General features: G+C 33.0%; 1 protein-coding gene across 8 annotated transcripts in view; it reads right to left on the reverse strand.

Moving 5' to 3' along the window:
- Positions 1 to 17,333, reverse strand: part of LOC148610593 (vacuolar protein sorting-associated protein 18 homolog) — a 42,772-nt gene that overhangs the window by 7,234 nt on the left and 18,205 nt on the right. For all 8 annotated transcript variants that reach the window (XM_088595772.1, XM_088595773.1, XM_088595767.1 and 5 more), the window contains 9 exons: positions 17,020 to 17,155; positions 16,060 to 16,212; positions 14,208 to 14,301; positions 10,465 to 10,694; positions 9,435 to 9,575; positions 8,427 to 8,558; positions 6,098 to 6,182; positions 4,796 to 4,923; positions 935 to 1,056 (listed from right to left, as the gene is read on the reverse strand). In XM_088595772.1, coding sequence (XP_088451898.1) covers positions 935 to 1,056; positions 4,796 to 4,923; positions 6,098 to 6,182; positions 8,427 to 8,558; positions 9,435 to 9,575; positions 10,465 to 10,694; positions 14,208 to 14,301; positions 16,060 to 16,212; positions 17,020 to 17,155 — 1,221 coding nt within the window. The remainder of the gene's footprint in view (positions 1 to 934; positions 1,057 to 4,795; positions 4,924 to 6,097; positions 6,183 to 8,426; positions 8,559 to 9,434; positions 9,576 to 10,464; positions 10,695 to 14,207; positions 14,302 to 16,059; positions 16,213 to 17,019; positions 17,156 to 17,333) is intronic.

Consider the following 17,333-nt stretch of genomic DNA (forward strand, 5'->3'; position numbering starts at 1 on the left):
ATCTCATGTAAAATCATTCACTTTTGCCCAACTTGGCAAGATTCTTGCATTTTCTGAGAGGGCTGGCTGCAGCATCTAGAGTGAATTTCTAAAGTCAGATGCTGTTTGGAGCTTGAGAAAATAGGTATCCACAAAATTAAAGTACTATTACATAACATTATGGTAGTAAAACCAAATGTTGAAGGAAAAAAATAGAAACACAAGGGAGATAGAAATTTAAATAATCTATCCCATTTACCAACGAATGGAACCAGGGAAAAAAAATCTGTGAGCAATGGCTGACTAGTGATACCCCTTTATATAAAGATAAAATCAAAGTTCCCAGTAAACAGGAAATTGTTGTAAAAAATTCCGAAAATGATATCTCATCATATGGCATACCTACAAGAAGGAAATGCTAAAATTTAGAGCCGCTGTGATGAGTAGTTGCTGAGAAACTGTGACGGAAAAAAATAGTTACGGACGGAAACACAAAGAAGGGCAAAATAGTACACTCCCCTCTCCTTTTAAGCATGGATATACTATTCTTAAAGATGTATGCATATACTTAACCAGTAAAACACAGCTTCCTTTCAGTATGGCAAAGTACCATATAGCCAGTTATTTTAGCGGATGTAAAATTTTTTCATGCAAAAAGGGATACGAAATATTTTGGCGTTTCTTACTTTGGAAGATGCTTAGTGGTCTTAAAGTACTTAAGCCCAGAATAATTTTTATGCAGAATTTATTTTTGCGCTTTTAGACAGACCACAAAAATACACCAAAATTAGCACTCCATGAACTTTCCTGCAATATGGTATATCGCCTCTACATACACAATGGTTTACTGTCTATATTATTTTAAAATTAGTTCAGAGTTCAATGTTAAATTTAAAATAAATTCTACAGGGGTTCATAGATTTGTGCCATCCATAGTCATATTTAAAATCCTCACTTATTTCTGAAGCTCTGTATTTCCTTGCGTATGTCTTCAGCACTCCTAGTAGCTTCATCCATGTCCTCTTTTAGCGACTCAATGTGACTGTTGTATTCTTGCAATGATGTTATTATAGCATCCTAAGAAAAATACTGTACATTACAAATTGTAGATTACATATACATGTATGAAAAAAATGTCCATGAAACAACAAATGCGAAACTTAGATGATACAGGGGCGGATCCAGGTTTTCAGATTAGGGGGGCACACAGTTAAAATTTTTTTGTGGTTAAATTTTTGAAAAATTCATCTAGAGCGGGTGCATTGTAGATTTCTTTTGTGGTAAAATTAGCAAGAAATTAAAGTTTCAACATAAAATCGCCTAAATCTACCCCTGACAACCCATGCTTTGCAAATTTTTAGGGGGTGCACACCCGCCATGCTCCGCCTGAATCCGCCCCTGGATGAAAAATACACTTTCAGCTTTCGACGTGGGAAGTCATAATACCGTAGGTACAAACAAGGTGTCTTAGGTGATCCACGGTAAAATAAAAATACCAGGTACATCAAAAACACAATAGACTTACAATATATTAAAAACTAAAAAATACAAAAAGAAAAAAGAACAGCACAAACTCTACTTAAAAGTGGGGTAAAACTCATTTGCACTGGAAGGATTAGTAGTTGCTGTTTCTCACAAAACACCTGCCATGATGCATTAGGAAGATGAAGTAGTCCATTATAGAGGAAGACACAATAAATGGCAACTATCAAATTGTTGGGAAGCAATATCTTCACACCTAAGACATTCCAAGCCTGGTTTTTAAGTACCATTCTGTGTAAGAATCAGGCAATGGGTGCACATTATTTTACCCAATTTAGTTATTCATGCCTACAGTATTTTCAGTAGAGAACTACTGGAATGCTAGTTAAGTTGATCCTGAAGGATTTTTTGACTGCTTTTATAGGGAAAAGTGTAGGAAAATTTTCCCACCATTTTTTGATAGTGCATTTCAACTAAACTTGACGATTCAACACATCTTAAGAAATCAAACTTTAAAAAGACTTTTATTGTTATTTCTGGGGGTTATGAGATAAAAATACTTGGATAATGCAATAAAATCTCTATTTCTTTTTGTTGTGTGTCACACCTTATTCACTTGTTACCTGATTCTTAAACAGAGGAGTACTTAATGATCTTCTAGAGTACAGAAAAATAAATCAACATTTTCAGGCCCATTATTTTTAGATCTAAACTGTCCAATCTAGATCCTGTCCTGGCAGGCAGTGCAAATGAAAGTGATGTAATGCAAGCCAACTTAAGGCTGCATTAGCTGTCAAATTTGTTCAGTTTTGATTCTACTGAATTTTGCTGATTCAATGAAATAAGTTTGTAGTAATGCAATTGAAGCAATAAACGTCGATAATATCTACAGAATATTGTGAAAATAACAATTTTTTAATCCGAGAAGATCGATAGCTCTGATCTAATTATTTTTCACCATTACTTCTAAAGATTGCCGACAGGACATACACGTTGGTTAAAAATAGGTGTCTATATATTTATTGTCTTGCAAGACAAAAAATCGACCTAGATAAGTTCGTATCATGTGACTTCTGGTGACCTTAATACGGGCATGTGCTGTAGGGGTTGCTTCTAAAATAACAAATCTGATTGCAAAGCGAAAGTGGTTATTCAATGGCAAGGAAGACCAACGGACTCAAGCTGTAAAAGAAAAAAGTTTGATTATAACGCAAGGATCCTTTTGATTGGTCAATTTTAAATTTTAGATATTTAGGTATTGACTTTTCACTTGATCTGACCTCTATGGTCAATTCAAATTTTAAGAAAAATAGTGCTGGCAATTTCTAGATTATTAAAAAGCTAGCAACACAGGAAGGTTATTCTTCAAGGAAAGATTACTGTGGTTAAAAGTTTGACCTTGCCTAAATTAATTCATTAACCTTGGTAAAAAAAATAACAATAACGGCTACACAGGACAGCAAGTGTCTTGTTTTCATTTCATTTAATCTATTTCTTGATTACTTTTCAAATGAATAATGACTATATTTGAGCCACTTCATATCACAATATGTAAATTTCAAAAGGATCCTTTTTTTTTTGTTTTTATTATTTTTTATTTCTGGGATTTCAACATTAAGTTCATTTTCCCACTTATAAAAATTTTCATTTGGGAAATAACTTTGCTGTTTAATAAGTTGTGTATAAACAAATTTTACTTTAATTTATCTTCTACTGATACATACATGTAGAAAGGTGTATCCTCTACTGATACATACATGTAGTAATGTGTATCTCCACTGATACATACATGTAGTAAGGTGTATCCTGTACTGATACATGTAGTAAGGTGTATCCTCTACAGATACATACATGTAGTAAGGTATATCCTCTACAGATTCATACATGTAGTAAGGTGTATCCTCTACTGATGCCTACATGTAGTAAGGTGTATCCTCTACTGATGCCTACATGTAGTAAGGTGTATCCTCTACTGATACCTACATGTAGTAAGGTGTATCCTCTACTGATACCTACATGTAGTAAGGTATATCTTCTACTGATACATTGTTTAATATCATTAGATTTAAGAATTGGTTTGGAAAAACTTAAAGCACAAATCACATTCCTCCAAAAAGGGTTTTTGATATGATATTTAACTTCAAGAAATTTCTCTTCATTAAGAGAAAAAACTCGTAAACCACCAATATGTTTAAGTGATAAATTCAATAAATGCTGCCAATCCCCATTTTCATGAAGGAAAACCCTTCTCACCCATCCTACTTTTAGATAAGTCATAAAAGATGGCAGTTGAACCATTCACAATCCTCCATATGGTATGTCTGTTATAAGAGTATTGCACTGAATTTTTTCTGTTTTTCCATCCCCAATTAAACCATAAAACAGTTTATCTAAATCATTTATAAAATTCTGATTAATATCAGGTAGAGTGGTTAATAAATGAATTAATTTAGGCAAGGTCAAACTTTTAACCACAGTAATCTTTCCTTGAAGAATAACCTTCCTGTGTTGCTAGCTTTTTAATAATCTAGAAATTGCCAGCACTATTTTTCTTAAAATTTGAATTGACCATAGAGGTCAGATCAAGTGAAAAGTCAATACCTAAATATCTAAAATTTAAAATTGACCAATCAAAAGGATCCTTGCGTTATAATCAAACTTTTTTCTTTACGGCTTGAGTCCTTTGGTCTTCCTTGCCGTTGAATAACCACTTTCGCTTTGCAATCAGATTTGTTATTTTAGAAGCAACCCCTACAGCACATGCCGTATTAAGGTCACCAGAAGTCACATGCATACAAACTTATCTAGGTAGATTTTCTGTCTTGCAAGACAATAAATATATAGACACCTATTTCATGTATTTAATGCATTTTATGTGTGAATATCAAATGAAATTATATAGGAAAAGTACAAATTAGTTGAAATAATTTGAAGTTAAGGTATATTTCAACAGAAATTTTTTTTACGAATTTGACAGCTAAAGCAGGTTTAAAATAGTGATTAAAAACAATTTAGGTCATGAGTTAGATACTTGTTAGCTAATTACTAGGTATTTTAAAAGACTCATTGAGGAACTTCAAAATACAGAAAAAAAAAATCTCAATTTTCTTTCTCTATTTTGAGAGAAATGTAAAAGAAGCATCTCTTATAAAAGCAAGATAGCATAGATTTATAAGAAAATTAATGAAGGTAAAATATTCAATTCAAATTCTGGCATCCTGACTGAGCCCCATTCACCTTAATATAATTATTTTTTATGGTTGACTGAGCAAGGAAGTTTGGGACAAAACTACAAGGTGAAAGAGATCATCTAAAATAAAGTTCTAATACCTACTTTGAAATGATCTATGGTAACAAAATCAGGGAAGAACGGCAAAATATCTTCTATCTTCAATAAATCACACTCGTGTAGAAATTCCATCGCTCTCTTGACATCTTTCTCTTTCTCGACAACATGACGAGCTATTAATTAAACAAATCAAAAATGAGATAGAAAAAAGAAGATATCCGTGAACCAGAAGATATCTGTGAACCAGAAGATATCTGTGAACCAATGTTCTCTAGTAGTACCAAACCCAATACATGGCTAAATTATAAATGTCATGTCGCACGAGCCAAAAAACAATCCCACATTATGACATGTTATATAAAGCTTGAGTAACATAATCAAGTGCATGTAACAAGTAGTTGCATAGAAAACTTGTTTATCCTGGGTCCGGTTTCATAAAGAATCTCAATTTGAGATTTTCCTCAAATCCTTCCTCAACTCTAATTCCAACCAATCAAATCACTCGAAATTGTAGATTTGAGGAAAAACTCAAGGATATAAGATCTCATTTTGCGATTTTTTTTAAACCAAGGCCAGATGTTATTGCCTATAAAAAGTAAATGAAATTCTAACAACTGATGCAAATATCTGTTACGTATTTTATGACGTACATTGTATCTACATACAGTCAAACCAGTTTTCGCAACCAACTGTATTCAGCAATAATCTTTCTTAAAAGACTGGGATTATAATTAACTATGTAGTGCATTCTATGTAAAACAAGCATTCTGAGAGTATTGCATGGCAATACAAAGTCCTCTACTAAAAGATATTTACGTTGAAGAGCACAGAATGTAAACTTCATGCACCATTTATTAAGAAGAAAAGTGTGTAAAACTGAGTCTACCATAATTCAGAAAAAAATCAACAGACCAGAAGAAAATTCAAGCTTGATCTGCAATTCTCAATGTAAACAATATACTAAATATCAAACATATATCTGCAAGTATGACAAATAAAGTACAAAAAAGCTGAGTTTTGCACTAATTTTCCAAATTAAAGAGCCATAAGTCTGCAAAACAAAAAAAACCCCCAAAAAACAAGACCAGACCTCAATTTAAACTTGATCTGTAACATGTCATGTTTAAGCAATGTACCAAATATTGAACATGTTTAATGTATTACTCTAACCATGACCAAAAAAAGTGTGAACAAATATGTTATTGCATGAATTTTTTTTCCAATCAAAAACATTTGGGTTAAAAAAATACATGAATCACTTATTATAAGCTTCAGCCTGGTTTTAATGCAGAGCTGTACTTAAGTCTTAACAGGTTGCTAGTTGTTGACACGTTTTACTATAATTACCAATTCGAAGCCAAAGTTTCTTTTTTAATTCTTCATCCTGTTCTTCTGGTTTCTCTGCCTGAGTTTTAGCCAGTTCTACGTCAACCTGAAAATAAACAAGATCAAAAGGTTATGCAAAATTTCCAAGATCCATGATCAACTTCAGAAAAAAGAAAATTGCAAACTAACCTATAGGCTTTGTAAGTCTTGTCATGTGACTCCGTGGTTCCACGAGAAAGGGTCCTATTCTACCATTTAAATGCATAGAGATTTGTCATTTTCCGAGTGTTGGATTCAGTACATAAAAACATATTTTCATGTAAAAATACCAATAAAAATGACAAATATCTATTTCCACATGATAAAAATGGTAAGAAAAAGTGTAAAATAGAAGTCTTTGCATTGTAATACAGCATTTAGAGATTCCATAAGTAACCAATAAATGCAGATTGGTCTTTGAATTTCAATACTTCTACATCAGAAATTCTGGTAAGGAAAATGAAACTATAACAAGACTAGCATACCCTATTCTTGTCAATATTTCTATATTTTGCATTTCAAATGTATTCACCAAGTGTGTATTTACTACAAAGGCAATTCAAGTGTGGCATTACTTTGATATTGCAGTAGAAAATGAAAAAAATAAGATCAATCATGACCTTGAAATTAAATGGGACATTTTGACTGGAGTAAACTAGATATCATTCAGATGGAATTCATCTCTGTAGGCCCCGCTGAGGTAAAACTCCTGAGCATCAGCCATGCTTAACACATTAAATTAATCATACAAAACTCATTACAGTGAAGACACAAATCTGTAGTTTTAACCTGGATGTCAAAGTTCAAGGTCAAATGTCACCAACCATAGTACTTGACCCAATGTCTATAGATGATCTACCCGCATGCCAAATATTGAAAGATCAACACAGGGCGACCGCCATGTGGCCCTAATAACAAAATGTTTAGAGAGCTGCTTAATAAAATCCTTATAGCAACCTCCAAAGGAGGCAAAGGGTGTGGGGAATATCCAATTTGTAACACGAAGAGTAAAATGTATTAATAATAACAAATAAATCACTCCCCTACAAAAAGTTGCACAGAAATTATTTTTATACATGTATCATTCTAATCATGAGATTCTTCATGCTTATACCCGATTTTGATTGGTTGAGAACGTTGTTGCCAGAAAGTTCATACATGCATGAACTTTGCCATATTGTTCACACATGCATGAACGCCAGTCAACTTGAAACCAATATGGCGGCCGCGTAGTTCGAAAGAGTAAGGCAACGAACTGAACGGCATAATATAGTCGTAAGAATAGTTTATTACATGCACACTGATTTTACCGGTCAAGTTTGTTTACAGAGAGTAATTTTCAGCTTATAACTGAGTCTTGACTGAACCCTTGAAAACACCTTATTGTAATTTTCCTTCTTCCTTGTAATTCCTTAAAAATTTTATTCCTGTTGAATTGTTTTCATCTCGTATTTTCAATGCCAACTATCATTTCGTCCATACCGCCTTCACTGTTTTTGTGCAAGACGATTATGTGTAAATATTCGTCAGCGCCCACATACATGTGCAAAGGAATGTGTGTGTATTGAAGCATAAACATAAACACAGTATGTAAATATAACTGACTGAGGCTCTCAGAGGTCAACTTTGACTGTCGGATAGAATTATAAGGATTGAACATCTCCACTCCCAAACATTACATGAACAGCTTTGGCTGTTCATTGAGTTTGGGAGCTCCGAGATCCATTCATACATGCATGAACGACCAAAAATAGCTGTTCAATCCTATTCTAAACCATACCAGGAAACCTACTCAGCAAGAAGGTGTGTAAGTAGTATGAACACTGAACTTTAAATCATGAAATCTGACTTCAGTATGGGTCCAGTACAAGCAAGTGTCAAGGTTTCCAGGGACCTACCTTGGGTTAGATTTTCCATATGGAATTCCTATAAAACCCAGTAACAGTGATTGGATGAGCATTAAGGGATCTACCATTAGAATTTTATGAGGGGGGGACTAGGATCAAATAAGAAATAAAAAGGCAGGATTGAAATTTTCAATAAATAAAAAAAGTCAGGACAGGCAAATGAGAAAAAAATAAATAGGCAGGATCCATTATTGCCTAATTGTTTTTGTTTATATTAAAAAAAACACTTTCAGCACTTACAGCCAAAGAAAAAAGAAAAAAAAACAGGACTTAAATTTTCTCAAAATAAAAAGGCAGGATAGAAAATTTTATCCTGCACCCCCCCAATTAAAAATCAAATTGTTGCTCCGTAACTAACAATCAAAGTTGTATACCATTTTCCTACTATACTAATGGTAACTTACATCAAGGGCTAGATCAACAGCTTCCTCATACAGTCCCATCAGTGAATAGATGTGGACACAAGCTTTCTTTCTGTTGTGCTCCATACACAATCTCAGAGCATATTTCAAGTCATAACAGATTTCTTCTGGATCCTGAAAAATTGTATGAAACTTAAATGAAAATATGACATTGAAAGTTGTACAAGTTTCGTATCTCCTTAATCTTTAAAGATGAAGCCAAAATAATGCATATTAGCATCATGTGATGAGGAATGTATGCAAGTCTCATCAAATTTTGTTCAGGGATTTCTATGATATTTCTATTATTGAGGAATAATAATTAATAAACATTTGAAAAATCTTCAAAAATTTTGCAAATACCATTTGGTAATTAAAATAATGTAAAAATTCATAGATAAGAAAAAAACTTAATCAAGGAAAATGGTAAGCCCATCATCCCCTGAACAAATTACAATCTGACTTACAATTCCCCGGAGTTCAAGGTACATGTATATCATCAGCTTTTTTCTCTCAGTTACAATTTGACTTACAATTCCCCGAAGTTCAAGGTACATGTATATCATTAGCTTTTTTCTCTCAGTTACAATTTGACTTACAATTCCCAGGAGTTCAAGGTACATGTATATCATCAGCTTTTTTCTCTCAGTTACAATCTGACTTACAATTCCCTGGAGTTCAAGGTACAAGTATATCATCAGCTTTTTTCTCTCAGTTACAATCTGACTTACAATTCCCTGGAGTTCAAGGTACAAGTATATCATCAGCTTTTTTCTCTCAGTTACAATCTGACTTACAATTCCCCGGAGTTCAAGGTACACGTATATCATCAACTTTTTTTCCTCAGTTACAATTTGACTTACAATTCCCTTGAGTTCAAGGAATATCATCAAGCTTTTTCTCTCACAGTAGCAATTTAACTTACAATTCCCTGGAGTTCTAGATACGTCAACAAGCTTTTTTCTCTCAGTACCATGATAGAAGATAGTTGTGTATGGTAATTTAACTTACAATTCCCTGGAGTTCTAGATACGTCATCAAGCTTTTTTCTCTCAGTATAGCGTACAATGATAGAAGGTAGTTGTGTATGGCTTTTTCCTTGTTGTGGAGGGTCTCGACACAAAACTCTAGGTACCTTATAGCTTCATTTCCCTGTAGTTTTATGGAATTATACATTTAGCATTAAATGAAAACATCAATTGGTTAAAGCAAATTGAATTGTAAATTCATTTTATCGTGCATTTTTTGTGGGTTGAAAACTTCATGTTTTTGTGGTAAAAATGGATGACTCTATTTTTGCTTAATGCAATTTTTACAATCCTGTAACATAACATAAATACACAAATGGAGGAATAACCCTAAATCATTGGGGGTAAAATGTGTTTATTTTCACGTCATTATGCCACACAGCAAATATAGCAAATAATTAAATCCACCTTAGTGGTCCACCTTAACCAATTTCTGTGAAAATCAATTCCATCCATGATTTTATTGCTACTAACCATTCACCAGTTTGAATGTATTCAGCCAAAAATGGAGGTGCTATCCTGATGATAATCCTAAATCATCTATTTTTTACAACCCCCACCTCCTACCAAAGTGTTCCCCCTTGACCAATTTCTGTAAAAATCAATCTCAACCATGATTTAATTGCTACTAACAGGGTACTAATCATTCACTTCAGTTTGAAGGAAATCAGTCAAAAATAAAATTGGTATCTTGGAAACAAGAAGTTTTGACAAACTGGTCAAAATTATTTTGTTGCATGGGGTTTAAAAGTGAACACAATGTTAATGAACCTTTTGAAAAGAAAATGGAAATGTGATTTTTACAAATGAGAAGATAAGCTTTAAGGGTAAAACTATCTGTGCAAGCCAATATATATTTATGTATATTGAGAAATGGAAATTGAAATTACATTATGTACCATCAATGATTATGCCTCACCAATAAATAATGGCTTGCTAGGATACCTTTCAAAAGGTATGGAAATTCACCTTATCCGGTGAAAAAAAAAGAGATTTTCAGTTGAAACACTTACCTGTTCCCTGTATTTGTCATGATCATATTGAACGAGAGCCGGGATCAACTTCATTGGTTCAAGCTCTGATCCTTTGGCAATCCACCCAGATACTGTATCTTTTGGAACATACTGCATTAGCAAGGGAGAGAACTTGTAGTAAAGTTCTACATCAGATTGTTTCCTTAGTATCAACAAGGCGCCCTTATAGTTGTCTTGTTGCAGATAATGGGAGATAACTTTCTCAAAATCTGATAAAAAAGTAAAATTTTAGTAGTCTTGTAAGGAAATGCTACACTATTGTTCATTTGCTTTAGATACACAAGGTTTCCTCTATCTTTCTGACACAGGAATTAAGATTTTCTTTGATGTTGCCATTTTTCATTCTTTAAAAACAAAACTTATGCAAAGAGAGCTGCTACGTTGTGTAATGACAAAAGTTGCTAGCCAGTACATTAGTCAATTGTAAAGTATACATTTCAATTTGTTCTATGAACTGTAAGCATTAGGTGACTTCCCAAGCATTGAGGGTATAAAAGTTTAATGGACTAATTCTTTTGGTACAAAGCATGGTAAGTATACTGTGGAAATACTGTTGTATGAGGGGTACCAATTTTCATGGTTTTTGTGCATAGGCCATTCCACGAAATTTGGTTCCCAACGAAAACGAGATTCCCTTTGATACGTATACTGACAACCTCAAAAATCCATAAATAAGTGTTTCTTCCCGAAGCCAAGAAAATTGGTATCCTCAAATTATAGTCCTTTCACAATATCTTAATTTGGTATTGATGGTTGGGCAGCATAATACACTTTGTACCTCATATGGCTACTGAAATACAGGCATGGACAAATTAAAGAGAAAGACCACTATTGCATTAAGTTGGGCTCTTATGATAAATCGTATCTATATAAACAAAAATAAATAACCTTTAATGCAAAATGCGCTTTTATAAAATGCTCAAGGCTATGCAAAGTTCGAAATCCTTGAAATATAAGTGGATAGCCATCTTACAGAACTCGCCTATCTGCAGGAAGACCATAGCCAGAGTTTATTTATTTTTACCAATAGATTCCGATTGGCTCATGACATCACTAAGTCGGTTTGGTACTGATACAAGTACTGCAAATAATATATAAAGAAAGAATATTCCGTAAATATTTCTACGATCATGTTTATTGAATCACAAAAACACGATGACTTATCAAGCTTACGATTGCATGATAAATGAGAAATGTTCTAAAAGTTTTTTTTACCAGCAACACAAACATTCTTCGGAAGTAGCCATAGGATTTTCCTTAGACAAATACTGGTCATTTGACTGCAAATCCTGTTGTCTGACATTTGCTTATACATGTTGTGCCTCAATCTCTTCTTCTATTTATTTTGGGTTGAAATTATAGGTGAAAAGTCCCAACTTTTGCGTTTTCTTCGGACATCTTCATCAATTACCTATTTACTTTCACTTTACAAACCAACTTCGTGACGTCACAGTTCAACCGGTCATGGTGGCGCCCATAGGCGCGGGAAATTCAAATTTCCTAATTGTAAATCTCGATTTATTAATTAAGAAAAGGAAATTAATTTGTTTCAATTTAATTTTCATGAATATTTAACAGATTAATTTCGATATTTATGACTTGGCCTTCTCCTTTATTCATGACAACTCTGACATTATTTTTTTATTATAGTCATGCAATTTTTCATGTATTTTTTTTAATTCTTTAACAGGATGTAAAGCAGGAAATCTCTTAAAGTTCAAAGTCAATAGTCAAACCTGCCATACAGACAACCTCTAATCAGTGACCTCCTGCCTTATCCCACCTTCCATAACCCTCCCAATAAATATTGTGATACGTTTAAACTGCATTCATTGACCACTTGTCTAACATGACTAGTACAGACTAGTAACTATGTTTTCTACCCCAATCTTAATCATACACATTAAGTTAAGTTTTGTTTTTATAACAGATCTCCAAAGAGAACTTTGTTCATGTAGCACTAAAACAAAATGGTGACAAAACAAAAATGTTTATTGATTTCCCCCAAGAAACTGCTGACTGGCAATTACAAGATGTAATCAACTGTAAACTGCAGAAACTGTCACATTTCACCTTTCAAGGGCACTAACTCTAACGAAAAGTCTGACAACTTGGACTAAAAGGAGACTTTCATAGTGCTCTTCAAGCTGAGGAAGGAAGGTCAAATTTATTATCAAATATCAAGAAATTGGTGACTTTACTCCTGTGGTCTAAAAATAGCAACAGAAGAATCAAAAATCTAAAAACAGCTTTTGCACAACATACCATAAAAAACATCCTTCCAAAGTTTCATATAATTCTGCCCAGAAGTTTCAGAGGGGGAAGATCATTTAAAAATTGTAAAAGACAACAGGTGAGCTAAAAATGCTATTTTTAACAATTTGACAATAATATCACACCTACACCCCTTGGGAATGAGCCTATTCAATGGTTTAGTTAACTTAATTGGGTGAGTATCAAGCTTTCCATGCAATGTGTAGAATATCAACGTAAAATAAAGAGTGAGAGATAGCCAAACATATTCATCATTTACAAGTACATCTGTATTTGATGAGTTCCTTGTATCAGTTAAAAAAATTTGTGAATGTTTTCACAAGCTTGTGACATCGAAAACCTTGACGTAGTAATTTCTTGGTTACATAAAGATTTCATGTGTAATACATTTTTCCATATAATGAAATATAACAGTTTTATTATACACATCCTTGATACACACCATTATTTTAGTACAAGTACATGTGTAACCAAAACAATTTTATAACACTCTTAGGACAACCAGGGAGCTGAACTTTTATTAAGGAGGTAGACCTAGTGTAAGGGACACAACTCTTTCAAATCATTGGAACGTTTGTATTTACCATTTTACATCAATCCCATGTAAGCATCGAAGTAATTTGGACTGATTCCATTCTGTTTCAAATGAAAGCTTGATATGCTTTAATGAAACTGAATATGATACAAACATATCACTGATTTCAAGAGTTATGTCCCTAGGTCTACCTCCTTAAGTGTAAGTGTTTGAGAGAATCAGGCAAAATGGGAAAAATCAGAAACAAGCATGTCAGAACCCAACTGAACTGACAATGTAATTTGTCTATATGAAAAGACCATTATTTGATCTCTATATCACTGGCTTTGCTCAAACAATTTTCATTAAAATGTTAGGAAAATGAGGTTTTTTTTACAGACTTATCTGTCCTTGAAATGTTCATTTTCAGTGTATTTCAATGCATCAACATGATATGGTAAATACTGTCTTTATTCTTTGATTCTGGTGGTGAAAATAGTCAAATTACACTAAAAATGGTGGGTTTTTTTTTTCATACTATGTTTCACCTACTGCCTAGTTCTTACACAGAGGTAGACCTAGGGCAAGGGACACAACTCTTAAAAATCATTGGAACATTTTTCATCAATCTCATGTAAGCATCAAAGTAACTTGGATTGATTTAATTCTGTTTCAAATGAAAGCTTAATAGACATTGGTGAAATTGAATATGATACAAACATATCACTGATTTCAAGAGTTGTTTCCCTTACCCTAGGTCTACCTCCTTAAGAGACCAACTGACTTATGTGGCTTTTTCTGGCTGTTCCCTTGGAAGATCACATAAAACTGATTGGACTGTAAATATAAAATAGTGTATAACATGCCCAGTTCTATCATGTAGAGTAGATAAATACTTATACATGTACCTATAAGACATAGAAAAAAGCTTTACCTTGCATGAGAACAGCAAAGAAGACCATATCTTCTACATCTCCATGGCTGGCTATTAAATCATATACAACTGATCTATTGTGGCTGACACAGTCCTACAATAAAGCATAAAAATACCATATTGTCTGCATCTTCATGAATTTAGCTAAACCTAACAGTTTTTGAGATATATGCAAAAAAACATCTGACTAACCCCTATTTTCCATTTTTATAATTTGCCATGGATAAAAAATCCCCACACTATGCACAATACCCTAAGAAACATTCATAGCAAATTTGGTTCAAATTAGTCCAGTAATTTCAGAGGAAAATTTAGTAAGAAATATTAAAAAAGCAAAAAAATCTTGAAAAAGGGCAATAACTCCAACATGGCTGAACACATTAACATGAAAATTTGACCACAGATAAATCTCATAATGCTGAACACTTTTACTCCATGTCAGAATTTGGCTAAACCTAACGGTATTTGAGATATAAATTTCTGTCTGACCACTATGTTCTATTTTTAGTAGCAGGGGCCATGTTTTTAAACGGATCAAAAATACCCACATCAGTTCTATGCAGAATACCTTGAGGAACATTCATACAAGTTTGAATTCGGTCAAGTAGTATCACAGGAAAAGAGTCTTGAAACATTGTTAACAAACAACGACAGAGTACCCTAAGTGATGACAATAGCTGACATGGCCTTTGGCCAAGTGAACTAAAAAGTAACATACTGATATGAAAAAAGCAGAATTCCAATAAAATCACATGTCTGATTTAGACAGGTTTCATTGTAATTTACATCTTCAAGTGCAGTGATACAAAGACTTTCTGATTGTACAGTGATTTATTTCCATTTATTAATCAACTAACTAAATTTCCAATCAAACTCAATCTTAGGCCACAATACCAGATTGCCAGAGTATAGTCATATATTTGAAATGAATTCACATACCTAAAAACCATCACAAATAGACAGCTTTCAAACATGAAGTTGCATGCATTGTTGTGCTACATAATTCACAAAAATAGGTGACACAGTACTCAATACATAATTTTGATCTTGCCCTAGTCTAGGTAGCAGTCGATCATAAAAACTCGATGAAATTTCTTGAAATTCGCCACTTTTGTTCATAAATGGACTGTTTATTTATTTTTAGAATTGTAGAAGCGTTTATAATGTAGAAGCAAAATACTCGAACATGAAAATTATGTTAGAATCATTTAACACTTGTTTCAAACCATATGATTCTCATGTGTGGCGCTTTGGTCTTTTAACTTTGCAAACTGATATTAAATTTACACTTTTTTAGACTTGATACTATGAGATCGAGGCAAATCAGAAGTAAATATATAGTAGATTAAAAAGTTGAACTGTTAAACCCAGATTTATAAAAACAACAACTGGAAGTTGGCTTTAAAGAAGACAAAAATAAGGTAAGCTTCTTGGAGTAGACTGGACATTCAGTGCAACTTACCACCATCTAAGTAAACAGTAAGAAAAGACAATTTGCCCTTCTCTGTGTTGTTCATATGCAAAAAATATCAATATCTTACTCCTATGGAAAATATATCATAGATTTGGTCTTAACATCAAATGATACGAAAAAAAAAAACAAACAAACAAACAAACAACAACAACAAAAAACAAATGATAACTTACCTGATGACTGAGTGACTGATGACTTTTGTTCATAAATGGACTGTTTATTTATTTTTAGAATTGTAGAAGCGTTTATAAAAGTAGAAGCAAAATACTCGAACATGAAAATTATGTTCCCAAGTATAGGTGACAGAGGTTTACCATCCACTTGTTGAGTGGGATATAAAATCATGAAAATAGTGTAGTACAAAGAACAAATTTTTACCTTTATTTTTGGTTCTCTGAGGAACTGTCTGAATTGTTCCTGAACTTGATTAAATTTGTCCTGGTTTTCCTCCATTTTTTCTTTTAATTCTCCCAGCTGATTCAGGAATATTTCTATCAGCCATGTTACTAACATTGTCATCTGGGTCTTGTCCTGTCAAAATATACATGTGTACAGCAATATCATCATAGGTGTTAACACCTGATATTTCATTAAATTTTTTTAACATTCTCCCTCTTATGTGCCTGTGTCAAAGCATGAGATTTGGTGGAATTCCTGCAACAGCTTAAAATCATAATAAATTTCTTAAATATCAGAAAAAAAGTTTCAGAAAATTCTGAGAGGGAGATCTTCCCTTTTTAACATTCGAAGGTTAACACCTCTAAATAATATAGATGTGCTACATGTGATAATATGTGGTAACTATATGTGATAATGTTCATATACAACTCTTAAATGTATAAACTTCCAACTTATACAATATACCATCACTCATTCCCCATTCCCAATCCCACCATAGAATCATTTAACACTTGTTTCAAACCATATGATTCTCATGTGTGGCGCTTTGGTCTTTTAACTTTGCAATCTGATATTAAATTTACACTTTTTTAGACTTGATACTATGAGATCAACGAGGCAAATCAGAAGTAAATATATAGTAGATTAAAAAGTTGAACTGTTAAACCCAGATTTATAAAAACAACAACTGGAAGTTGGCTTTAAAGAAGACAAAAATAAGGTAAGCTTCTTGGAGTAGACTGGACATTCAGAGCAACTTACCTCCAGCTAAATAAACAGTAAGAAAAGACAATTTGCCCTTCTCTGTGTTGTGCATATGCAAAAAATATCAATACCTTACTCCTATGGAAAATATATTATAGATTTGGTCTTAACATCAAATGATACGAAAAAAAAAACAAACAAACAAACAAAAACAAAAAACAAATGATAACTTACCTGATGACTGAGTGAAGACAATTTCTTAAAGATAAAAGACCTCAGAGCATCTTTTCTGTCCAGTCTTATAAACTTTAACGCCACTTCTTCAAATGAATTTCTAGTCTGAGCATACAAAACAGCACTTTCTTCATACCTTAATAAAAAAAAAATTGAAAACATTTTTAAGTAATATGAAATCAGCAACAAAAGGGTTTTAAGCAGCTGTCTTCATAAAATTCAGATAGTACTAAATTTGTGCATGTCAAAAACCCATAAATTCAGTTTTATTTCTAGTTCAGAAACAGTTGTAAACCACATTCTGTAATTTCTCT

This window comes from Perna viridis, chromosome 8, assembly GCF_037379345.1.
Source record: "Perna viridis isolate PV_CMFRI_1.1 ecotype Kerala chromosome 8, ASM3737934v1, whole genome shotgun sequence".
NCBI classification, from domain to species: domain Eukaryota; kingdom Metazoa; phylum Mollusca; class Bivalvia; order Mytilida; family Mytilidae; genus Perna; species Perna viridis.